Raw genomic sequence first — 26498 nt, forward strand, 5'->3', positions numbered from 1 at the left:
AAGTGAAATAATTCCTTCTTCGAAATATCATTCGGCAGATTGTTGACGAAAATTGAAAAAGAAATATTTTCCAAACGTTGGTACTCTTCTCGATTCCAAATCCTAGTATCTCGTTTCTGAAAATTCCTAGTTCTACCCCACTCAGTGTCCCCTCCCCATTCTCTCTCTCTCATCCTCTCTTAATTCATTAAAAATACTATTGATGACTAATTGATGGTTACACTATTGATGACTAATTGATGGTTACTAATTGTTGTATCATTGAATAATGTTTTTTCTTTCCTATTTTCTTTTAGTCCCACCTATGAAATAAATAGTAATAAATTATACTTTATTATCTAAAATAAAATTTAAAATTTAAAAGATCTAAATTCAATAATTAATAACTAGCTATAGTTGCTCATGCGAAATGTTAAATCCTATACGTGGTAATTAAGGTAGCGTTTGTTTTTAAAGATATAACAGAACATGACACTGAGACAGAGACAATAGGACGGAGACATTAAAAATTATTTTTTGTGTATTGTGTTTGGATATGATGTACAAGACACTAATGTAATGTCCAGTATTATGTTTGGATACATATGGACAAGACTGAAATATTATATGAAAAGACTAAAATAGCCATGTGATTCCAAATTTTTCATACCAAGTACAAACTAATTTAACAGAGAATGAGAGTAAAACTTAAAAAAAATATTTGAAGAGGCAAAAAATTTTAATAAAAAATTATATAATAATATTTACATTAAAATAAAATTTATAAATATAATTATTTTATTTTTATATTTATTATTAATATGTAGGAATACATATGGCTAATATTAACAAAAAAATAAATCTGAGTTTGATTAATAAAATTTTTTTTTTAGGTTAATAAGCTAAATTAATTTTAAATAAAAAATTAATTTTAAAAAAGAATTCATTTTTACATGAAAAAATAGTTTTTGCATATAAAAATCTATTTTTATTTAAAAAACTAAATTTTTTTAATCTAAAAATTGATTTTTCTTTTCAAAAAACTGATTTTTTTAAATTATATAAAATCAATTACAACTTAAAAATTAATTTTTAGTATTTTAAAAGACTAATTTGACCTTTGATAATATTTATCTTTCAAAAATTTTAAGACTAATTATTTTTGTTATTATTTTTATTATAAATCAAATAATATAATACAAGGTTAAAATGATATTGGAGTAAAAACGATAAGAAGAAATGAATTATCCAACCCAATCAAAAATTCTGTAAAAAGTAAAGAGTACTTGAGAAAAAAGAAAGAAGGAAAACATAGAGACAGAGAAAGAGCATAGAGAAAAAAGTACATTTTTTAGAACAACGCAAATTAGAAAAAATACCATGGAGTAACAGTGGAATAATAAAAAATATCTATAGACAAAAAGAAAAAATGTTCATAAAAAAAAGTTCGTGTCTCTCATCCAAATCTCGTAAACATTATGATCCTTCGTAAAAGAGTAGACACAAAAGTATAAAAAATTATCTCGGAGACAATGTGTTGTGTATCCTGTCTTCGAAAACAAACGCTACCTTAAGTGCCGCATGTTGCAATGATAATAAATTTATATGTCAGCTAAGAGAACAGCATCATTTATCGATTTTTTTATTTTTATAAATTAAATAAATGTAATAATTATTGAAAATATTTGCCAAAATAAATATTCTTCTCTTATCTCGTTTATTATGTAAACGAGATACAAGATAATTTTGTATATATCTCATTTACATGGTAAACGAGATAAAGAGAAGTATGCGACATGTGTATATTTCGTTTACAGGGTAAACGAAATACATGTACTTTTAAAAAAAATTGAAAATAATAAGAAGTATTAATAATATCAATAATCCAAACTTTTAGTATATAATTAGTACATAAAAAGGTTGGTAAAAGAAATTAAAATGGATATTTTTTTCGGTGACTAGAAATTAAAATGGATATATTTGATCAATTAGTACTCAAAAAGGTTGATGGGATAATGGTAGAGAATTGAAATGGTTATCTCTCACGTTATCTCCCACTATTCACATGGGAGATAACCGTTTCAATTTTCTTCCTATTATCCCATCAATTCTCCTAACAATTGTCAAACGGTTATTTTTATCAATTAATCTCTACATACAAGTGTTTTGTATTTACAAGCTTACAAGTCTTAAGGAAACTCACTCATTAAACGCGCTGATTGTTACGTGCTTTTTTAATAGAATTTTAAATCAATTCAAATCAATTAACGCACAAATATATAACTTCTATTTTTCAAAAGATTTCGTTTCTTTTTTCGAGTTTCTTGCCAAATTTGTTGGATCTCCTTCTTGTGTTCTCGTTTTGAAGATAATGGAACTTCAGAAATACACCCAAACGATTACATAAGTACACCCAAACGATTACAGAAATACACCTAAACGGTTACAGAAATACACCCAAAAAGTTACAGAAAGAATTACAGAAATACACCCAAACGGTTGCAGAAATACACAAAAAAAATTACAGAAATACACCCAAAATAGGGGGAGACAGTATATTTCTTCTTGAAATCTTTTAATGTTTTGCTGGTTAAGGATGAGGCACATGACAGAGACAATCTAGAAAAACATTAAAACAGTATTTTGAATAATGTTTCTTCCTTTTTTCTAGTGATTTTTGATGGAGATTTGTATCTTTTCTTCTTGATTTCTTCTACTCTTCGCAACGTTTCTGCAGAATCGTAGTAGTTTGTTTTGAATGTCTCTTGAATCTTGATGGTTTGCGTTTTGATTGAGGAAGAAGAGGAATAGTGAACGTGTTGTGGAAGGGGCGCGTGTTTTTTTCTTGATGGTTTGTGTTTTGACTTTTGATTGAGGAAGAAGACGAGGAGTGAACGTATTGTTAAAGGAGCGCGTGTTTTTTTCTTGGACTTAGAGCAACTTGTATAACTTGTAAGTCAAAAAGGCTTGTATGTGTAGCAGGCCTCTATTTTTATTTTTCAAATTTAAATCAATCCAATTGTATTATAATTTAATCTAAATTTTTTAAAATAGATATATTTGATCAATTAGTACTCAAAAAGAGTACATAAAAAATTTTAGATTAAATAATGATCCAATTGGATTGATTTAAATTTAAAAAATAAAAATAATTGTTTGTCAATTGATAGCATAAATTGATGGGATAGTGGGAAGAAAATTGAAACAGTTATCTCTCACGTGAGAGATAACTATTTCAATTATCTTCTCACTATCTCATGCATTAGCCTTTTTGAGTACTAATTGATCAAATTTATCCATTTTAATCTCTCATATCTATTTTTTATGTACTAATTGCCTGCTAAAATTTTAGATTATTGATATTATTAATATTTTTTATTATTTTCGAAATTATTTTTTAAAAAAAAATATATGTAACTCGTTTACAGTATAAACGAGATATATGTATATCTCGTTTACACTATAAACAAAATACATACAAAATTATCTCGTTTACAGTGTAAACAATATAAAAAATGGATATTTATTTCAATAAATATTTTTAAAATTATTTATTTCATAATTATTATATTTATTTAATTTATAAAAATAAAAAATCCCGTCATTTACAATCATATTTTAAAAGGAAAAGTATGTGGAACCAAAAGGGATCAGCCAAAAACTAAACAAAATCACATTAATTTATATTAATAATTAATTTTAAATTTTTTAAATTTAAAATTTAAAAAATTTAAAATTAATTAGGTAAACCTAATTAAAACCTATAAAAGCCTTCCTCTTCTCTCTCACATTAACCTACCCACCTCCAACAATCACACACAGATCTCTCTCTTGCCAATGCTGCTGGAAGCGCCGACGACTTCTATGCTCTCCAAGTAAACCTATCTTCATTCAGTGAGGAATGAGTGGGAGCCGCCTTCTCCGTTAGGAGTTCCAAGAGCAGTATACCAAAGCTGTAGACGTCTGCCTTTTGTGATACTTTGCGAGAGTCAACGACCTCTGGGGCACAATAGCCGGAAATACAGTTGGGTGTGACGGTCGGGAGAGCAAGATGAGCAAGGCCAAAGTCGGAGACACGAGCTTCAAATGATTTGGTGAGAAGGATATTTGAGGATTTGATGTTTCCATACGAGGATGTTGGTCCGTGTGAATGTAGGCATGCGACCCCACGAGCAGCGCCAAGGGCAATGGCAGACCTTGTTTTCCAATTTACGGGAGTTCCTCCGGCGTCGTTATATGAAAAAAACATTCATTTAATATGAAAAAAAAAACATCCTAATACTTAACAAAAGAAACATCCAATTATATTTTAGTAAAAATAATTAAATATCTATAAAATTTAAAAAAAATAAAATTTTTAAAGAAATAGAGACATTCACATTTGCAATACAAAAAAATACGAAAAATATATAAAAGAACATCCATTTAGTATGAAAAAGAAACATTATGATACTTAGCAGAAGAAACATCCACATATATTAACTCGTATAGATTTTAAATTCACCAAAAGTATTTTGGCTGGTTTTTGGCTAATACCTTTTTGATTCCCTAGCGTTGCTCATTTTAAAATAGGCAAACAAGTTTTCAAGATTTTTTTTCTTAGAAAACATATCAGCTATTGAAAATTTTTAAAATTTTAAAGTTATCCCTTCCATTCAAAACATTATGATTTCTCTCCGAACTATCTTATTTTCAACTAGCACAAAAATTTATTTAGATAATCTTTCAATTGGTTTCTAAAATTCTCAAACCGCTTTAATTAAATCTTCTACTTTTTAAAATAATTAAATATATTTTTTATTCTCAAAAATGTAAATTTTTATTAGTCCAAATGTTATTATTAGTTTTAACATTACTGATATGTATACTTAAATGTCAATTTGACAGTTTGTTACAAACTAATGTAGACAAACAATGAATTTAACTTAAATTAGTATTCCAAATTTATTTAAAACACTCAAATTGATTCATATACAATTATAAAACCCTAACTCTTAAATCGTCATCTTCAAAATTTGTTCTTCCTCCCCTTTTTTAGATCCCCTAAATTTGGACCTGCTTTCCCCGCTTTCGCCAATCGCAAACCTCTTCTCCCCTTTAAACCTATTCTCTTTCTTCCCACTTCCACCCTCCTTCCCCCTTCTTCCTCTTCCTCCCTTCTTCGACCCCTCCCTCGTGAACCTCGCCTGGCCTTCATACTCCTCCTCTGCCAACTTGTCTTCGAACTCCGGTGCAACCTACTGTCTTCCTAATGTCGCCTTTCTTGATGAGCCTCTACTTGGCTTCGACTTGGACAAAATGTTATCGTAGACCGGAGTCTGCGAGCGCTCATAGTGTCACCAATTGCCACCATCCCCTTCGTCCTCGTAATCATCGAGAAATGCATCATCATGATAGAGTTCAAGATCAGATTGAATGTCGTTGTAATCTATCAAAGTTTCTCCGTCCTCATTGCAGTACCTAAAAGCGGGTCTGTCGGAGAGCAACATGGAGACGCCAAGGGCAGCCTGCTTCATAATGCCGGCAATGCATATGATACTTTAATTGATCTAATTCCACGACTCGATACTCAACACTTCTGCGAATGCTGTAATTCTTCATATACTGCATTACCGCATCTCTGCTTTTGAACCTGTGCCCAATTCAAAACTCCATACCACCGTCGAAGTTGTAATCGTCCTCACCCTTGTTGGAAAATGGAATTTTTTTTTGCATCACGTCCAGATACAATGTATGATAGTGACTGGGTACAGATGACAAAGTCGAAATTGGTTGTGAGATAGGCAGAAGATACCGATGTGATGGCTTGATGGGGTCTCCGGTACAAACTTCTCCTCATCATCATATTCAGAAGAACCACTCTTGTTGCTATCCGCAACATATCTTCAGAAGAACCGCTCTCGTTGCTATCCGCAACATACTCCTTGTCGAAGTCCTCACCGACAACGTCCATGTCTTCCACTGAAGTAGCAACATGTAGCGGTGGTGGTGCGAGAGGTGGGCCATCCTGCACAAAGTTCGACTGGCTAGATCTACCGCCACCGATATCACCAACCTCCGCAGAAAACTCCATCACTTGTTTCGCCATGATTCTCCCATGGATGTCAAACATTAGGCCCACATGCTCGTCGTCATGGAGCCAAACCTATACCCCACCCTTTCGATCTCTTTTCTCCCGCTATCACCGACGCTACTCAATATTAGACTCTTCAGCTCCGACAAAGAACTTACTTAGCAAGTACGCAACAGAATGGGATTCTCACACTCAAATATCACCCTACTATCACAATTTTTCATATGGCAATTGGGATATACACTTACAACCAAATATCCACTACTACTAGATATTTTGGCTTATTTTTCGAAAGAAAAAAAGTAGAGAAGAAGAAGAGAAATATTTGTGGAAAATACAAAGGGTTGCACATTCTTTTATAGCAGCTGAAAATTTGTCGTAACATATCTCGTTTATATTATAAACGTTATAATTCTTCACGTATCTTATTTATAGTATAAACGAAATATACACGTCTATCGTTTCATGCCTTATTTCGTTTTCGTTTACACTATAAACGAAATAAGAAATATGACGTATTTCGGTAAAAATGCTACAAAATATATATTTGGTAAATAAAATATTTATTTTATTTATTTAAAAAAATTCTCTAATGGCACTATGAGTTGGAACATATTTGTATATTAAAAATTATTAAAGATCAAATATCCATCCAAAAAATAAATTAGTTGGGGTATTACTGTAAAATAAAAAATATAAAGGAAGAAATGAAACCCCTCTTGTGAAATTTATTCTTTTGCTAACCACCAGGGCTGCAGTATGCTTATATGTATTGATATTTGGCAATTGAGGAGCCAACGAATAAAACAATTTCACATGTGGAAAATGAACAGCTGGAATTCGGCAGTTGATGTGCATACTTTTATGATAGGTCTTTAAATAATTGGAAACTAGCTAGCAGCAATGATTAATTAATGAATAATTTCTATCCGCTACGCGTTGAATTAATCCTCCAGCTACCAAAGGATACTAATTAAACCAAAGGGGGAAAAAAAAAAAGCGAAGTTAGTTGGTTATGGTTAACGTGTCAATTACACCATATATAGCGTTACATTACATTAAAAAAAAAAGAAAAAGAAAAAAGCAATTACAACAACACTGGGATTGAATAAATTTAAATAATTTATCATTTTACATTGAAATCCAACAAAGGACTTTAATACAAAAAGTAAAAGTTAAAAAAAAGTATTCATAAAATCAAATTCTCCACCGAACCCAGCCACTAACATGTCTTTATCTAACCACAATTTGAGGCATTTTCAGCTGCAAAAAGAATCCAAAATAATGAGCCCTGAGCATCATGCAATGAGCTGTACCCATTTCATTCCCCACCCAATAATAAAAAACAAAAAATAAACCACAAATTAGAAAGAAAAAAAAATAGTCTTTTTGTTCCTTCTAATAATTCTTTTCCATGTGCACCAATCAATCGTCATATGTGCAAGACTTCTTGAGAGAAATTAGGGCATTGAGCTTCTTGGGGTCCAAAGTGATGGAACAATTAACCCTCTTGTAGTACTTTGGCTTCACCAATTTCCCAAGAACATAGGCTCTAGATCTCACCACAAAGCTAAGTTTCAATGGCACTGGCACAGTTGGAACACCCGTTGTACTACTCAAGCTATTACCACTTCCATAGAGAGGGATCTTGTTGCCCATAACTGAAACACTCACCAACCTTTGACTCTTCCTAGATTGATAAAACTCCTTCATCTGCAACAATTAATAACGTTAGACAAAATAGAAAACATGCTTGTGCTTGTACTCATAACCAAGAGTATGTAAAACCCCAAATTAGTTCACCTATCCCTAATTAGTTGTCGATCATGCTACTGGATACAAAAAGTCAGCTACTAAATCAACTACCATATAGAGGATACATATTTCGAATGATGATGAACGAACATAATTTAAATTTTGAAAGACTAATTTGCCTAGGTAAGCCCCAAAATGGTCCCCTAAATTAGCTGCGTGCACTAAAATAGTTTTCGAAATTTCAATTGCAGCAATTATATAGGCAAAAATGCATCATGTTAGTCCCCGGGTCGTTTTTCATCAAGTGACTCGAGGTACCGTGGTGCACTTTTGCCAACCTAATTGGTGCAACTGGGATCTCGAAAACTATTTTAGTAACCAATGTGAAGGACCACTCTAGGCGCTTAACAGTTTGTCCCATCATTTTGGCAATTCTTGACTTTAATTGATAATATCAAATTGGGAGATTAATCTAAAACAAATTAATGAATGATGTTAACGAAATAGTAGGCATGGGTATGAATAAGAGTGACTCACATTGCCGGAAGCAATAACAATATCTGAATAGGAGAGATCCAAAGGTGTTGCAGATGCATGGATCCCAAAGAAGGTGCCAGTGTTGCGATATGTGAACTTGAGTGTAGAATTCATAGTGATCATGTCAGTGGCCACACCAGTAGCATCTGAACCAGCTTGGACTCTAAGATGGTCGAACTTTATGCTCTGCAAAAACAAACCCACGCCACAAATTGAACCTAGATCCCTAAAATTCCTTATTGAAATAATATGCAAAATACTGAATTTATCAAGACCCACTTCAGATTTGACTCTGAAAATATCAAAACAAGTGGAAGTAGTGGAAATGAAAGCATAATGGAAACAGTAATGAGCAAGAAATTGCAAAATTGAGCAACACCCAGCTCAGATTTCATTCTCAAATCCTAAAAAAATCAAGACTTGAAGAGACTCCAACGAGAGAAAAGAAGAAGAACCTTGACGGAAATCTTGGGCTTCATGGGTCTGCTGGCACCCCAAAGTATGAGAGAGAAGAAGCTGAAGAGAACAAGGAAGCCAAGAACAAAAGCTAGAACATAGCAGCGGCGAGGGAGAGTTTTATCGTGTCGATCGTCGCCGTAGAGAAGGTCTTCTTCGTCAATGGCATCGATGTGGCTGTTCCAGGCCTTGTTGTTGTGGCTCCGGTGGTGGTGGCGGTGGTCCTTGATGGTGCTCTTGCCGTTGAGGTTGCTGTTGCTGTTGCTGCGAGTGGTGGAGGCGCGTGGAGGTGACGCGGCGGGGCTCAGGAGAGGCGTGGAGTGGAAGGAAGCTGACGTGGCAGTCTTCTCGCCGTCGTGGGAGTCCCTTGAAGGGCTCTGGACGTAGTAGAGAGGGCGGCGCGGCGGTGATCTCGCCGGCGATGAAGTTGCAACGCTTGTTACCTCTGAGTCTGTCTTTGCATGATGATGCATCTTTTCTTCTTCAAATTTTTTATGATCAATGAGACTCTCCCTTGTTGTTGTGTGTTGATGAATGATGAATCAATCAAAGTGAGAGAGAGGGGTTATTATTTGATTCAGAAGGGAATGGAAATATGAAATGGTTCAGTCAAGGTTCAATAATAATGGAGTTTTTTTATTATTTTATTTTTTTTGTTGTTTCGGTGAAAGAAATTTTAAAAAAAATATTTATGAAATAATAATTTGGAGAGTGTGGAAGGATCAAGGAAGAAGAATGGGACACAACTAGATCTCTGAATTGTGACTTTCTGTGATAGCTGAGAGGGTCAGCACTAAGCAACGACTCTTTGTTTTTGCCTGACGCAGACTTTTTTTTTTTATTTCCTTTTTCCTTTTTAGTTTTTTTTCAACTTTTTTTTTATTATGAAGAATATTAGATAGTTGCTGTAGTGAGTAGTGACGTAGATTATATTTTGCTTTTGGATTAAAGTTTTCTTACAAAGGTTTAGGTTTTATAAGATAAGGATAATTTTAATAGAGTGACAGAGATAATATAAAATATTTTATATAATTGTTTAATTATATTTTTTTTGTATAATTATTTATATAATTAATTTAAAAAATAATTATTTTTATTGATATAATATTATATAATTATATGTATGTATAAAATTATTTTATACTGATAATAAATTAAACATCTTATATTATTATTATTTCGTTATGTTATCAACAATATTTCGCTCAACATTTGCCAATTTTTATTTATCAATGTATTTAATGGAAGTGTCTTTGTGGATGTGTCTAATAAAAATATCTTTTTTATAGCTGTGTTTAATAGAAGTGTCTTTATAGATATATTTTTTGGATGTATCTCTTTATATATGTGTTTAAAATATAATAATTAATCATTGTTAGTAATAAGTTGGCAGATAATATGTTGGTACCCTATACTTTTTCTTATTATTATTATTATTATTATTATTATTATCAATGTGACGTAAAAATAAATATGTATTTGCAAAACAAGGAAAATGAATACAAAATGGTAATGAAACAGAGCAGGAATTATTAACAAGGGACAAGGAACTAGAGGTAAGCAACTTTCTTTCTCGGTTGAATTGCATTTGTGAAGTGAAAAACGAAATAATTTTTGGGTAAATAAAACAAACTATAACAAACAAATAATAATAGGAAAGGATAGGACACATGGGAAGATGGGAATTAAAAAAAGAATATGCTTGATGGCTGATGAGAGAGAGATGGTTGTTTATGTGATTTATGAAATTGTAAGGTTGGTAAAAGGAGAGAAGGAATTTGAGCAGCCGACACATTACAGGGATTTTTTCAACAAACAAGAATCTGCCAGTAGTTTGTTTTGCGGATGCATGTCATATTGTCAATTAAAAACAGCAACACATGATATTTAAGTAATGTGCACATGTAACCTGTTTTCCGGGTTCAATTAAAGATCATACCGTACATTAGAATTTGTTTATATTTTCATAAACTTTTTTTTTTTTTGGCTGAAAATGGAATAGTAAGCATTTTTCCAGGCATTGGATTGTGTTATCTTGCTCTGCAGTTTTCCTCTCATTTTCCCCCCAGATTTTCGGTTTGACCTAAAACACCAATTATTGTTGGGTAGATTAAAACATTGCCATCATGTAACAAATCCAGCCACTTCCACAACAATAGGTATGACTTATGATCATAGTGGGAAAAAACATTTGTGGGTAAAAATGTAAAATACCCATTTAAATCCTGGTTTGCCTGGTGGTTGGTAATGGCAAGTATATTTTAGTCTAATATTGGTTGAGTAGGTCTAAATTAAATTTGGATTTAATTATCATCAAAAAAAAAAAAATTTGGATTTAATTAATTAAAAATTTTCTATAATTTTATTAAATTTATAAGTGAATCCCTGTACTTTAAAAATTAAAAGTTAACCAACATATATCCTTAGAAAATATTGATTTTTAATTTTTTATTAGTAAAATTTTTTTTACTTTTTATTTTAATAAGTACACTACATATCTTTTTCTATAAAAACTTTTTTAATTAGTATTTTTAACATATACCTTTAGAATACATACTAGCTAAACCTTTCAAATTTTGCAATAAAATCTATCCTTTAAAAGTTTGTAATTTAATCTTGTCCCTAAAAAGGAGGTAAAGAAAATTTCGATATCTCTATATTGATTATTAATTTAAACATTCTTGAAATAGGCAACAGGCAATTGCTGGATCTCTTCTATTAAAAATGAAAAATGATGGGGAAAAATTGAGTTAGAATACAATAATTACATAATATATATGTATATATAAATTAAACTAGATGTTGCAATGCACAATAACCTTAAGTATAAGATATTATCAGGGTTAGAAATCAAAGCTTATTTCAACAAAATTATCCTCATCCAGCAGAGATTACTTTTACAGACTCCTGGATCATGAATCACAAGTTCATTGCCTTTGACAACTGAAAACAGTTGCATCATTTTACAACAATTCACATTGCAAATCATTTCGAAGTGGATTCGCCTTCCTTTGCAAGCAACTCCTGTAATAGCGTAATACCATAAAATCACAGATGTCATATTTTGCAACCTCCTTCTCGAGCATAAAGAATTCGGATGAGAGAGATTACCGATTTGGTAGATGTGACCCGGGAGCACTGCATTTCCCTTTTCACTTTACTGCACTCCCCACACCAGCTGGAGCAATCGGTTTGATACCTTTTCACCTCTCTAAAGACAGAGCTACACAGAAATAATGCAACCATTAATTCAACAAAATGGAGAGTGACATACCTTTGAATTGACTAATCCATTCAAGCAAAAATTAAGGGTAATATAATAAAAATGCAAAACAGAATTTCAATATCGCAATCCAAATGAGTTGCTGGTAGACATGCAAGCAACTTCTCATCTCAAACCAATGATGACAAGGGTGGGACTGTGATGTATGAAACACGAGCAAAGACCGGTGCTATTTGCTATTATAAAATTTTATTTTATTTGAAAAGAAAGAAATTATTGGACAAACCGAATTTGCATGGAGGCCAATCTATAAGCAAACAAACCTTCTGCACCACAGAAGTAGGTTGACACGATGGCCAGATGTTGTAGCTTTGGCACCACGGCGATGGCGACCTCGATGAAGCACAGCTCGTCCAGGTTTATGGGAATAGTCAAAGTACTCCTGCTTTCAAATAATGGACTCCATAAAAAAAGTGTACAACCACCTATGAAAAATAGCAACAAGCAATGGTCCATAAATCTCCTTAAAAATAGTACATTGTCACAATATGAACCCAAAATGAATAATTTCATCTGGATTCATCAGCATTATCAAAGCTAACATATGCCGGTATACATATAATGGAAAAAACAGAAATACATACAGCAAAAACACACATGAAGAGTATAAGTCTCTTTGCAATTTAATGCAAAATTCCCCTTTGTGTTAACCAAACCCAGAGTTCATCAAGCTAACAGTTGCGCAGAAACTTAAAATGAGATTTGTTTCTTAAATGCACTGCCCCTTTAGTGAAAGTAGATCCTTGCATACTCATGGTGAAATTGGAAAAAGAGATAAGAAATTAAGCATAAAATCTTCCTAATACCACTAAGACTTACCTCTGTATAGGTTGATGTATTTACATGTTTCTCACATCTTGTGCCCTGAAAATACAATTCCCCTCCAGAAAATTCCTTGCCCAGGCAAACATTTAAGGTTACTTCTGAGTCATCGACATGAAAACCTGCGAAAGTACAAATGTAAGACTCTTTCTATTGAAACATCCAATGCAGATAAATTGGCTGCTATAGGAATAGGAATCCAAGCTTAGTTTGAATTTGGAATTTTTACATAAGCATAAATTGGTTCATCGAAATTTTTATAACGGAAGAGATTAATAAATGATAACAGTAAGAATAAAATGTTTTAAGATACTAACCTTCTTCAGTATAAACATCAAATATAATCCAGGTGACCTATGGAATTGCAAAAAAATAAAAAATAAATACTGATCAGGAAGTGCCCTTACCCATGTCAACAGCTTTATCTTTACCATATTCAACAACAAATCCATGATGAGAATCCAGCGATGATCCAATTTCGGGAAACAAGACTGTATAAAAATAAACAGAAGAAGTAATTGAACACATTTCTCTAGCACGAACCAAACAAGGGAAATTGAAAAAGATTTTAAATAAAAAAATCAATAAGCAGGATAGTCATTTCTAGAGAACAAATTCCAACAAAGCATCATGACAATATCAATCACAACGTTCACCTCGAGACAGTGGTCGAATAAAACCTTCCATAAGTTTCTCAAGCATTGGTCCAAAGCCAAAGTCATCAAGCACAACGCCATACTTATTCATGATATTCGGACGCATGATACGGAATTTTGTTTCAGCTACAAACTTCTCAACATTTTCAATCTGGACACCAAGAAAAAGTTACATAACGTCTAAAAAATTAAAGAATACAATCAAGGATATGCATATATGCATTTGGATTGTCTTTTGAAAAAGTACCTTGTTTTAATAAACAATTCATTCAAAACCCCGCAAAATATTACTAGCTTATTGCTTTGTATATTAAAAGTACTTTTTGGTAAACATGATTCTATCCAAACACCCTTAAAATTTTATAAAAGTACTTTGTGTGTGTGTGTGAATGTTTTTTTTTTTTTTGTGGGGGGGGGGGGGGGAGGATACTTATATTTGGGAGGGGGAGGATGAAAAGTAATTTTTTCCTTTCAAGAAAATCCAAGCGCACATTCTAATTTCTAGTATGGTATATATGACAGGTAGTGATGGTTAACATTGTAATGTACCTCGGAGAGGAATAACTCACAAATGCGTGGTTGTAGCATTTGAAATATAAAGATGCCTGGAGAAGGCTCGGATATTATCCTTCTAAAGCTTTGTTCTGTATTTTCATTAATTGCATTCAGAAATGCTGGGACAAAGAATGCCGTAGGATTCAGAGTATACAATTCTCGGAAACGAGGCTGCAAAGTTGGGATAGAAAACCTGTCAGTCTTGCTAAAAATTAACACAACAAAGGGACAGGGAGGTGGAAAGACAATTGTCATTACAGTACAGCACATCTACAATAAAAAAGGACAGAAGTTCTTTTGTATTTCAAACTCCATCGAGCCTCTAATCCTTGCAATTTTGATGTAAGTAATAATTTATTCAGTTATAGCATATTTGATTATCATGTTTATAGAAATCCTTTCCTTCAAAGATAGAGAAAATGCCTAATACACCGATGCCATACATTTAGTGGGATCAAGAGAAACTTTAACCTCATATTATGCTACTAGAGTAACGAAAGACAAGATAGGAAGTAGGATTCTACAGTTAGCATATTCGCAATTCGGCCAAACTAGAGGTTCATTATAATAGGAAGTAGAATTCATTTTCAGATTCAAGCATCGTAGTTTATTATACATTCTCAATTTTTTTAAAAAATAATTTATGTGACATTCTTTCCTTCTTCCACTTCCGTCTCCAGAAATATTCATTTCAGGTTCAAAATCAACTCCAGGTATACAAAAGTATACAAAAAGAATAGTAAAAGTTAAAAGTTGGGTTGTCGCATACCCGATAATTTGCTATTATCCTCAGTCTGTATGCTCTTAGCTTTTGTATCTGCCAATGAAAATTTAAACAGTCATGAAATTTTGTGGAAGACAAAGTAACAGAAAAAATAATAACCATAAAACTAAATGATAATAACAATGATGTGATGATAGTACGTTTTGATGTTTGAACCACAAGCTTTCAACAGGGGCAAATATGTACGTTTTGATGTTTCAAACCACAAACTTACATTTTCCGAGCAACAAAATAAATTAACCGAAAAAAAAAACTTAAAAAAGAAAGAAAGAAGCATCATACTCTGGTCTGCTCTGCGCGGGGCATATACTTGGCTAGAATGTCGTGCATGAACTTGGCCTTGTGTTCGCGACGAACATTGAGCATGTTCGGCGGAAGGTACCTCTCCAGCGCGGTGAAAACCGCTGGGCAGTACTCCAATTGCAAGTCTTCGTACTCCTCCGCTTTGTGCTCCTTGTTCGGATTCGGCCTCAGCCTCAAGCTCGAAGAAACCAACGCCCTCGCAGCTGGATTCTCCGCCTTCGCCGCCGCGGAGCCGTTTGCGGCTGTCGCCGGGGACGGCGCCTCCGGGCGGTCGTTTTGTGACATTCTTCAAACCGCTGATTGTGGGAGCAATTGAATACGCCCCAGTTCGCACTTCACACCATGGAGATGCGAGAATCGGAGGGGTAAATTAGGGTTTTGTTGAATTAGATTTGGGGATTTAGGGTTTTATTATTAGTAGTATCTTCTTTTTCTTTCTGGTTGAAGTACTGAAGAAATGAAGTTGGGGAGTTGGGAAATGGGGAGTGAAGTTCGTTCGATGTTCGGTTTTGGTAAAGTGTTTTGAGAATTTGAGGGATGGTTTTAAGTTAACTTCGGATTTTGGTCTGAAGGATTTTTTGGGTACGTGGAAGTTACGCTCCGGAAATATTGGTGGGTGTAAGAGCAACTCCTTTCGTTTAATTTCGTTTTAATTATTTTATTAAAATAATTATACAAATAACAAAATTTTATTTGTTAATTTTATTAGGATGGTACAATTTTTTCAAAATAAGACTAATTTTATTTCATTTACTAGTAGACATGTCCGTGCTATGTACAAAAACAAAATAACAGAAAAATAAGAATGCTAATGTATATTATAAACTAACCACTCAAAATGAATAGCACAATTAAGTCTGAACTCATTTTTTTTACATTTAAATTATTTTTTATTATATTAATATAGTAATCAATTTTAAATCCATATACACTAATAATAGTTTTTGGTTGTGTGGTTGTACTAGTTTTTTATCATTTGTTACTATTTTTTGAAGTGAATTTTTTGTAATTTGGAGACGGCTAATTTTAGTATAAAAAACTGAATTTAAAAAAATCATTTGCGAAATGGATTATTTAGATACTTTTATTCTTGTTAATGATAAAAACTATCAAGTGTAAAATTCTGATAATAATTTGGTGACTAAAATCAAAAAAATCTTAAGTTAGAATTAGAGAATAAAAATTAATTTAATTCAAAAAAATGTCAACTAAATTGCTGATGTTTTGGCTAAATATACAACATCTAATTACATACAACAATTAAAATGAAATGAACCTTAAAAAAATTTAACAATATTATTGCAACGGAACTACTCCCTAGTGTTTACTGTTTAGTGTGTTTTTTTTTTTTTTTTTTGTTCCTTCTTATCCTTTAACACAAGAAAAAAAAATCCATACCCACATTGCACATATGTCGAATACTCGTTTTAAGAAATAGTGGATGATACTACTCATTATATAGGTGTTTTGTTATTGGTTTTGGTTAAAATATATTTAAAGAATAATACCAATGTCAAAAAAAAAAAATTGTAAATAGTAACAACATATTGAATGAAAAAAGTCAAAATACAAAAATATGGCACAATCAATTATTGATACCAAGAACGAAAAAATTGCACAAGAATAAATGTTTTTGGTTAAACATCTAATCTATTGGGCAGTACATAATAGGTAAAAATATAAAATTGTGGACATTCATTATGTAAATAAATTTTGGAAAATTTTCCTGTAGACTACATTCAAAGTGTGGTATATGGGTATACTTTTGGTTTAAAAAAAATATAAATTATAATTTTTTTAAAAAAATTATTTTTTATTTTTTTAGTATTTTTATTTTTATTATTAAAAATTTGTCAAACACGTTAAAAAATAAAATAAAAATCATTAAAAAAATTAATCAAAATGACGACACAAACAAACTAGAATAGATATTTTCTGTTTCCTACTGACACGAGCCCATATCTTTGCTTTTCTATCGATCTCTAGTTCTAATCTCCCTCCCCAATCCAATATTATAGTGCCAGTATACAATTCATTGTCATGAAACCCTAATCCTACTAGTTGACACTTAAAGCATACGCATGAAGCATGTTAGGCCCCAAAATATTAATTATTGTCTTAAACTTTTACATCTTCAAAATATTTTTCACTAAAGTAATTTACTTTACCCACAACATACCAAATCTAAGAGTCAATCTATAACTTTTTTTTAAAAGCAATTTCATCACAAACAACTTCTTATTAAACCACTTACCTAATTTCAAACCAATTAACGGCTACTCCTTTTAGTTACGCTTTGTAATTACTTTATCTACAAATTCCTACTAATACTATAGTCAAATATGTAAATTAAACATATCACAAATTGTTGGTTTTTTTTTTCTCCTTTGTGAGGCTCAAGCCCAACATTTTTGGGGTGTATTCTTGCATCCTAGTGTCACAACCCTAATTTAGATTTTTGAGGTTTTTTGAGAGAGAGAGAATAGCCACCAAGTGAGAGAGAAGAGAGAAAAACAGAATTTCTGTTTTTGCCCAAAACAGTAAATTTCAAATGACAGTTTCTCAGCATGAAATTTAAACTACGTGTTCCTATCATCTTGTTCTTCATTCTGGTTGGTGGAGATGTTGATTGGAGATTCATTTGATTATAGTGGAGCTATTTCATTGGTCTGTTGACTTCATCACAAAAATTCTACATTTTTTTTACAAATGAGAACATTTCTGATAAGTTGCTGAATGTACAAGGTGGGATTCGAACTCCTAACACTTGCTTAAGCGGACGAGTGAGTTGATCACTCGACCAACCCAAATTAGTTAGAAAACTATTTGTTATTCCCCATTTATTAACACAGTGGGCTATTTCAACCCACAGCAAAAACAAAACTTCTTCTCTAGGTTCTAATTTTTTTAGGCTCACACTAAAACCCATCTAAATTGTTTTTTTTTTGGCCCAAAAGGCTATTTTTTCGAAGCTATCAAAATACACTCTATCTTACAAGTGCTTACAAGGCTCAAAAGGTAAATTCAAAAATCATGGCACCGTTCGGTTGTAGAAGGAATTTTTTACATAAAAGATTCTTTCACGGTAACGCGACACATATTTTTTACAGCTATAGAAGGAATTTTTTTTCTATATCGTAGCATTCGTTTTTATTGTAATATAGAGACGATAAAGAGGAGCCAAGTCAACCAACAATGTGTATCATGAAATCACTTGCCCTACAACTTTAAGTTAATAAAAAAAAAGTACATCAATACTTAGATGGCTAACATATTTGTCACGCAAGAGGTTTTTTTTTTTAATTTTTGTTTGCATAAATTTTTACTAGCCTTATTTATCTTTTGTTTGCATGATGCTTAAATCATTCTTTTGGGGTCATCCAGGATTAATCTTTAAATCTTTAGATAATAGAATAAAAATTCTAATATCATCATATTATGAAATTATTTATTTCAAATGTTTAATCTAATAAAAAAACACATAAATAATTATATATCTAATAATATTTAAATTATTAATTTAGCAAATTAATTGTATTTTTGGTGAGAGTGATTAGATATAATTGGCAAGTTCTAAAAGTTTCTTAATTGTATTTGTGTGTAAGCGTGTGGATTTTTTTTAAAATATATATGGATGGAATTAATTATTGGTTAGTTATCATTAGCCAATTTTAAGGTTTAGGTTTATAATTTAGTACTTAAAGTTAAATATTTATGATTTATGATTTAAAATTTAAGATAATTAAATAATATTTAAAAAATTAGCTAATATTGATAAAAAAAGTTAATTAATTATACTTTTTACCAATTTCTATTTTATAGCTACTTATTATATCTACTCAATGTTGAAATGTAACTAATACAAAAAATAATTTTGGATAAAAGGTAAAAACTAATAAATTATACATCTCATCACTCTCTCTAGATTACACTATTACTTATAATTTATCAAAATTCTTTAAACAACACTTTGCTCCATTGAAAAATTTGTCATCTTTTTTATTCATTGGTGATTCTCTATATGGGCTATATTATTTCAGCTATTTCCAAAATATAGAGTAATCCTTTTGAAATAGTAGAAACTTAATTATTCTGTTATTTGTTAGAAAGACAGAGTTGAATTGACTAAGTTAAAAATCACATCAATTTTCAATTGGATTGAACTTTACCAATTTAAAGTAATGGAATAATAAAGTATAAAAAACACACTTCTATGTGACTAGGGCAAAATAATTCAGCATGCTCTGTTTTGCTTAATTAATTAATAATAAGGATATATTAAAGGAAAGTTCTATGGTGACATTGATCTTGGTGACTAAAGGTGAAATAAGTTTGATTTACAAATAAAATATTGATACATAGTAAAAAAATTAAATCTAAAACTAAAATGATTCTCTTTTTCTTATAATTTCTTATAATTACTTTTATCAAAATATTTTTTATAATTATTTTTATAATTATAAAAATAATTTAAAATAATATTAAAATAATTTTTTAATTATATTTATAATTATTATTTTATTATTATTTTTATTTTTAAAAAATAATTTCTTATAATTATTTTTATAACTATTTTTACTAAAATATTTTTTTATAATTATTTTTATTTTTTATAATTATTTTTATTATTATTATTTTTAATATTTTCTAAAAATAATACCAAAATTATTTTTTAATTATTTTTATTATTATTTTTTATCAAAATAAATTTTTTATAATTATTTTTTTGTAATTTTGGAAAACTAAAACCAAAATAATTCTCTCTCTTATCATTTTTTATGATTATTTTTAAACTAACACCGAGAGGGAGAATATCATTTTGGTGTTAGTTTTTCAAAATTACAAATTAAAAAAAATAATTATAAAAATTATTTTTAGAAATAAAACTAATAATAAAAATAATTAAAAAAATAATTTTGATGTTATTTTTAGAAATTATTAAAAATAATAATAATAAAAATAACTAAAAAATAAAAATAATTATAAAAAATTATTTTAGTAAAATAATTATAAAAATTATTTTTTAAAAATAAAATAATAATTATAAATATAATTATAAATTTTTTTGAAATTATCTTTTATAATTATAAAAATAATTACAAGAAATTATTTTGATAAAAATAATCATAAAAAATTATAAGAAAGAGAGAGAATAATTTTGATTTTAGATTTAATTTTTTTGTCATATGTTAATATTTTATTTGTTGGTCAAACTTATACCACCTTTAGCCACCAAAACCAATGCTACCATAGAACTTTCCTATATTAAAATGAAGAATATCACAACCAATTAACTTCTAAAATTATAGTAATTGAAAGAAAGAAATAGAACATAATAAAAGTAAATTGTACATTTATTTAATTTCTTGCAACTACTAACATATAACAAACTGAGAAGACCTAGTAAATAATTATTATTATTATCATCATTAATTATATTAATATCTTAATCAGTATAATTTGTCACATGATGGAACAATTATTGGGAGATGGATCAGAATTATAATAAACCGGATAGTAGCAATAAGGAGCAGAAGGAGTAGTGTAATAGCAAACACAATTATTATTATTATGTTGCTTGCGTTTGTTATCATCTTTCTCCTTCAATTTTTGGACATTCACAAGGTTTACACATTTAAACTTCTTCCTAAGAACCCTAACCAAACACACAGCATCAACTTTTCCAGTCACCACCAATTGGTCTCTATCATCACCTTCCAATGCCACTGAGCTTACACCTGAATAATAACTAATTATTGAATTGAACTTGATAGTTGATAGTATATGATTGTGTACAAAATACGTGGTTACCTTTTTCTTGAGATGCAAGCTTGAGTGCCTTGCTTCTGCATTTGTCACAATCCAATTGCATCTTTATGGTTATTTTTTGCTGCACAAGAATACATATATTTAGAGTTAGTTTCACATGCATGTCATCACTTATCACACTTCCTGAGGATATTAACCACATATATATATAGCTAGCTAGCTACTACAAAATTAGAAGCTTTATGTGCAAATTTAAAGTTTAAAGTGGTCCTGCACACTTTATTCAAAGCTAAGTAGTTATAATTAAAACATTATTAATTACAACTATATTAATTATTAAATGTCAAATTGATTTATTTTTAATTATTTATGAATTTAATTAATATATGCTCTAAAAGCACATTTTAAGATTTCTATGATAGTACTTCCCTCAAAATATTAAATTGATAAGAGGAAACAATATGAATGATTATATTTTTAATAATTTTAAAATAAGAAAATTTGTATAAAAAAAAGACAAAGTTTAAATTTTTAATAATACATTTGTTCTTTATTTATTAAAGTACAAAAAACTAAAAAAATTATAATAGTTAGTATGTTAGACACAAGTTAACTAAACTCTAATTTTATATATGTCTCGATACGGGCGCAATACAAGGCATTCGCTCCCATACCCAAACAAACAACATATTAAGAGGGCCATCCATCTCCTTCGTATCATATCGTGATGCACAGCATAGTGCTCTGTAAAGATGTGCGAGACATGCTGAACCCCAACTATAAGTATGGATTCACTCGAAATAAATCGTGAAGCAACGGTAGATACTTCGCATGGGCGTATGCAGTCGACTTATCTGTGAATAGGGTCGACCCTAACATAAAAAAATCTGACATCTCACGTATCTCCTTATGGACTCTTCAGTGTCTAACGGCTCCACATCTCTGATACGTCGAACCCAACCAAGCTTTATATAGGATTTCGAATTACGACTGAGTACTGGTTCACGTCCGAATATTGCCATGCTCCGACTCTTAACGAAATCACTACTACTGTCAGTCCATCCACTCACAGGCTCTCCATCAATGGGTAAGCCAAATATATGTGCGACATCTTCCAATGTCACTGTAACCTCACCCACCGGCAACACAAAAGTGTGAGTCTCCGACTTCCATCTTTCAATCAGAGTAGCTAACAACGGGTGAAATCCTCTTATCATCCAAATTCTAGATATATGGTAGAATCTCGTGGCGTGTAAGTAATTTTCAACCCTCGGATTCTAACTCTGTGGCGGATCCAATTTACACACCAACAAATTTTTGTTAGACTACATCAACAAAAATATATTTGTTATATTAGTTATAAATATTCATTTATTAATAAACAAATATTAGCATATCTATTTGTAGGTAATCACTTCATTTAATAATATTATTTACATATTTATTTATTTTAATATTTTATTTGTTAAAATAATTAACGTACAGTGCATTACCAATACCATAGTTAAAATATTTTTTTTTCGTGCATCAAAAGCATATATTTCTCAAATATTATTAATAACAACGTATATATTTTTTTAATATTTATTTATTACTTTAACATTTATATATTAAAATTTTGAATATGTTCAACATACATATTTATTTTTTTTACAGAATATATATTTTATTTTACTATAGTATTATTTTTATATTTTAATCGTAAAAAAAATATTTTTTTTAATTTTTTTAGTATATTGTATAGTATAATGTATATTTTATTTTAGTATTTTTATAACATAAAATTAATTCAAAATTAACAAAAAAAATATATTTTAACATGTTAAATAACAAAAAATAACAGAAATTTAAATATACAATAAAAATATAATTTAACAACTTATATAAATTGGATAATCCAAATAATTTATAATATGTTCCTACGGAGCATTATAATTACGAACTATTTTTTTAAATAAATACAAAATAATATATTTTTTTTTGCCTATTTTCTCACCCTTTCTTCTTGTGGAGCAGCAACTCCCTTCCCCTCTTAGTTGAATTGCAACCCCCTTTCCCTCTGTTTCTGATGTAATGCACTAATACTTTTCTTTCCTCTCACTAACACACTTTGTATACATTGCAGTTAGGAGAGGCTCTTTATATAGAGCAACTTAGGCCACGCTTACTGTTTACTGGAGTGAAACCTGTCTCCTGCATGGCAGCAGCTGCAACACACCTCCCGTGGTGCAGGCACATCAGAACTCTGCAACGCCAGCTCCACCACGCTCCTGCGTGGTGCCACATCCTTGCATGCGCGCCGCGTCACCACGCCCCCGGCGTGCTGCTGGAGTACTGACATGCTGCTGAGGAACACCACGGTCCTTACGTGTTGACTGAAAGCTCCACCGTCCGATAAATCATCCCACCCTCCAATATCCTCCCAAAACACCAATTTCTTTCCCATAACAAAAATAATTTCTAAGTTGTTAGATCATACACATTATTCAATTACTAAAAGAGCCAAAAGAAACAATAAGTCTTTGGAACCTTGGAAATCCAACCCTACCACATCATAGGTCACATCCATCAATGGGGAATAGGAAATACAGGAGAGGGAACAAGGAGAAAAGCTCTTTCCTAGAAGAGTTTTTCTGGTCATATTTTCTCACTTTACCTTATCCCAAATGTTTTGTCTTTCCTTATTTTTGCAAACCCTAAACCTTCATTTTTCCAAACCCAAACTCTCAGACCGTTAACAAATGCTAATTATTGCTAAACCCTCAGCTATGCTTTACCCCTAATAAAACATTAATTTTTTCACATATCAAATACCGTTATAATATTAATCTAAAAGTAATTTATGTTTAAATTCAAATTAATTCAACATGACACGTTAATATTTCAACATGACATGTTAATATCTCAATGCCTAACATTTACATATTAACCAAATGAGGTACTTACTCTTATCGTTCTTAATTAGCAATTTAGCATCACGAAACCACAACATCATAAGTAAAAATTTAACCCTTTTGTTGGAACACACATAAGGACTTCAATATCTATTTACTGGTTATGAATATCTTTTTAATCCTAAACTATTGTCAATCACCCTTTATCCTTTCTAAAATCATGTTACGTTTTTATAATGATATACAAAGATAATTCTACAATATTACCATTCAACAATCTACCATTGTATACAATTCATTTCCATGAAATCCTAATTCTACTAGTCCACACTTAAAGCACATGCATGAAACTATGATTTGTATTTATTTCCATGAAACTACATTAAACATATCACAAATATCACACCATAAAATAATTTGTATTTATTTTCTTGTATGTGACTAGACCAGTATGGATTTTATCCGCGGATACCCAACCCGATCTAACCCGATCGAGTAGGGTCCGCTGTGGGTAGAGTTGGGTGCAGAGCGAGTAGGGGTGCGGATTGAGTCTCAACTCTACCCAAATATTATATGTGGGAGCTGAACCAAAGGCCTTAAGCATGTGCAAAAGGTTCCTAACCGCTGAACAAAATTTATAAGCTTGTAAATTTCATTCATTTGTTTGATAATTAACTTGTGTATGAGATACTTGTATTATTTATGAGATACTTATATCATTATAATATTTTTTTTGTCAACTCGCAAGTAGGGTCGGATACCCGCAGGTTGAGCACGGATAAAGTTAGAATTGGGTATTTTTCAATCCACAAATAGGATAGAGTTGAGTGTTAGTTAAAAACTCAACTCGCGGGTAAAGTCTACCCTACCCTACCTATTACCACCCCTATATGTGACCACATTATTCTGTTGATTTCATCACAAAAATTCTGTATTTTTTTACGAATGGGTACATTTCTGCATTTGAAATCAACTCTTAGAAAACTATGTTATTTTCCATTTGTTAACACAGTGGGCTATTTTTTTTTTGGTTAACAACAGTGGGCTATTTTAACCCGCAGCAAAAACAAAACTTCTTCTCTGGGTTCTAGTTTTTTGAGGCTCACACTAAAACTATAAAACCCATCTAAATTAAAATTTCTCTTTATGGCCCAAAAATCTCTCTTTTCCGAAGCTATAAAAAAACACTCTATCTTACAACTGATTTACAAGGCCCAAAAGGTAAGTTCAAAACTCGTGCCACGTAGCGCCCGACTCAGTATATTAACGATATCTTATTACACTTACACCTAGATTTAAGCATGCTTAATTCTAATTAACAAACAACTATTCTTTTATCTTTCCCCAGCTACCCACCTGCAAAACCCTTGCAACATTGCAGCCCCTGTACCCAAATCTTCATTGCCAGATGTGACGTACAATGAAAGATTCTTTTACAGCAATGCGACACATATTTTTTACAGCTGTAGAAGGAATTTTTTTCTATACTGTAGCATTTGTTTTTATTGGAATGTAGAGACGATAAAGAGGAGCCAAGTCAGTGGATTATATGTATCATAAAATTACCTATTCCAAAATTTTAAGTTAATAAAAAAAGTATTTAAATGCTTAGATGTCTAACATGCCTGTCACGCAAGAATTTTTTTTTTGTTTGCATAAATTTTTGCTAGCCTTATTTATCTTTTGTATGCATTATGTTAAAATAGAAATTCTAACCCCATATTATGAACTTTAAAGCTTTAGGTAATAGAATAGAAATTCTAACACCATATTATGAAATTATTTATCTCAAAAATTTAATTGAATAAAAAAACTATATAAATAATTATATATTTAATAATGTTTAAATTACTAGTTTAGCAAATTAATTATATTTTTGGTGAGAGTGATCAGATATAATTGGCAAGTTCTAAAAATTTTTTAATTGCATTTGTGTGTGAATTTCGTTTTTTTAAATATATATATATATACACACATATATATATATATATATATATATATATAAAATTAATTTTTGGTTAGTTAACATTAGCCAATTTTAAAGTTTAGATTTATAATTTCGTATTTAGAGTTAAATATTTATAATTTAAAATTTAAGATAATTAAAATAATATGTAAAAAATTGACTGATATTGATAAATAAAGTTAATTAACTATAATTTTTATTAATGGCTATATTTTATAGCTACTAATTATATTTACTTAATGTTGAAATGTAACTAATACAAAAATTAACTTTGGATAAAAGGTAAAAACTAATAAATTTACGAATACATTTCATCACTCTCTCTAAATTACACTATTACTTATAATTTATCAGAATTCTTTAAACAATACTTTTCCCGGCCCATTAAAAAATTTGTCATCTTTTCTATTCATTAGTAATTCTCTATTGACTATATTGTTTCAATTATTCCCAAAATATAGAGCAATCCTTCCAAATAGAAACCTAATTATTCTTCTGTTTGTTAGAAAGACCAAGTTGAATTGACTAAATTAGGAATCACATTAGTTTTTCAATTGGATTGAATTTTACTAATTTAAAGTGATGGAATAATGAAGTGTAAGTGACACACTTTCATGTGACTAGAGCAAAAGCATGCTCTGTTTTGCTTAATTAATTAATTAATTA

The 26498-nt window shown here is 30.6% G+C and overlaps 3 protein-coding genes across 4 annotated transcripts; all 3 read right to left on the reverse strand.

Annotated features, from left to right (window-relative positions):
- Window positions 1-3841: 3841 nt before the first annotated feature.
- LOC140173256 (probable inactive receptor kinase At5g16590) lies at window positions 3842-4228 on the reverse strand. Its single transcript, XM_072196061.1, has one exon. It carries the CDS (start codon window positions 4226-4228, stop codon window positions 3842-3844), a length of 387 nt encoding a protein of 128 aa, XP_072052162.1.
- A 2911-nt stretch (window positions 4229-7139) lies between these two features.
- Window positions 7140-9700, reverse strand: LOC112802279 (uncharacterized). Its single transcript, XM_025845396.3, has 3 exons — window positions 8800-9700; window positions 8345-8530; window positions 7140-7765 (listed from the first exon to the last, which is right to left on the reverse strand). Exons 1-3 carry the CDS (start codon window positions 9271-9273, stop codon window positions 7478-7480), a joined length of 948 nt encoding a protein of 315 aa, XP_025701181.1. The 5' UTR covers window positions 9274-9700; the 3' UTR covers window positions 7140-7477.
- A 1787-nt stretch (window positions 9701-11487) lies between these two features.
- LOC112802280 (2-oxoglutarate and iron-dependent oxygenase domain-containing protein CP2) lies at window positions 11488-15866 on the reverse strand. Of its 2 annotated transcripts, none has more exons than XR_003202296.3 (9): window positions 15183-15866; window positions 14886-14933; window positions 14111-14287; window positions 13562-13712; window positions 13313-13396; window positions 12903-13027; window positions 12347-12508; window positions 11912-12023; window positions 11488-11824 (listed from the first exon to the last, which is right to left on the reverse strand). XR_003202296.3 is itself a non-coding variant. In XM_025845397.3 (9 exons), exons 1-9 carry the CDS (start codon window positions 15486-15488, stop codon window positions 11786-11788), a joined length of 1161 nt encoding a protein of 386 aa, XP_025701182.1. In that variant the 5' UTR covers window positions 15489-15860; the 3' UTR covers window positions 11488-11785. The 2 variants fall into 2 exon arrangements, 1 of the variants encoding a protein (XP_025701182.1); XM_025845397.3 differs by having other exon boundaries at window positions 12347-12465; window positions 15183-15860.
- Window positions 15867-26498: the final 10632 nt, after the last annotated feature.

The sequence above is a fragment of the Arachis hypogaea genome, chromosome 5 (genome assembly GCF_003086295.3).
Source record: "Arachis hypogaea cultivar Tifrunner chromosome 5, arahy.Tifrunner.gnm2.J5K5, whole genome shotgun sequence".
In the NCBI taxonomy this organism is placed as follows: domain Eukaryota; kingdom Viridiplantae; phylum Streptophyta; class Magnoliopsida; order Fabales; family Fabaceae; genus Arachis; species Arachis hypogaea.

Coding starts and splice junctions, on each gene's coding strand:
- LOC140173256 (XM_072196061.1), bottom strand. CDS start 4,228: ATGTTTTTTTCATATAACGACGCCGGAGGAACTCCCGTAAATTGGAAA.
- LOC112802279 (XM_025845396.3), bottom strand. CDS start 9,273: ATGCATCATCATGCAAAGACAGACTCAGAGGTAACAAGCGTTGCAACT. Junction 8,531..8,799: donor AGCCCAAGATTTCCGTCAAG/GTTCTTCTTCTT, acceptor TTGTTTTTGCAG/AGCATAAAGTTCGACCATCT. Junction 7,766..8,344: donor TTGTTATTGCTTCCGGCAAT/GTGAGTCACTCT, acceptor TAATTGTTGCAG/ATGAAGGAGTTTTATCAATC.
- LOC112802280 (XM_025845397.3), bottom strand. CDS start 15,488: ATGTCACAAAACGACCGCCCGGAGGCGCCGTCCCCGGCGACAGCCGCA. Junction 14,288..14,885: donor GGATAATAGCAAATTATCGG/GTATGCGACAAC, acceptor CCAACTTTGCAG/CCTCGTTTCCGAGAATTGTA. Junction 11,825..11,911: donor GGGTCACATCTACCAAATCG/GTAATCTCTCTC, acceptor ACGCTATTACAG/GAGTTGCTTGCAAAGGAAGG.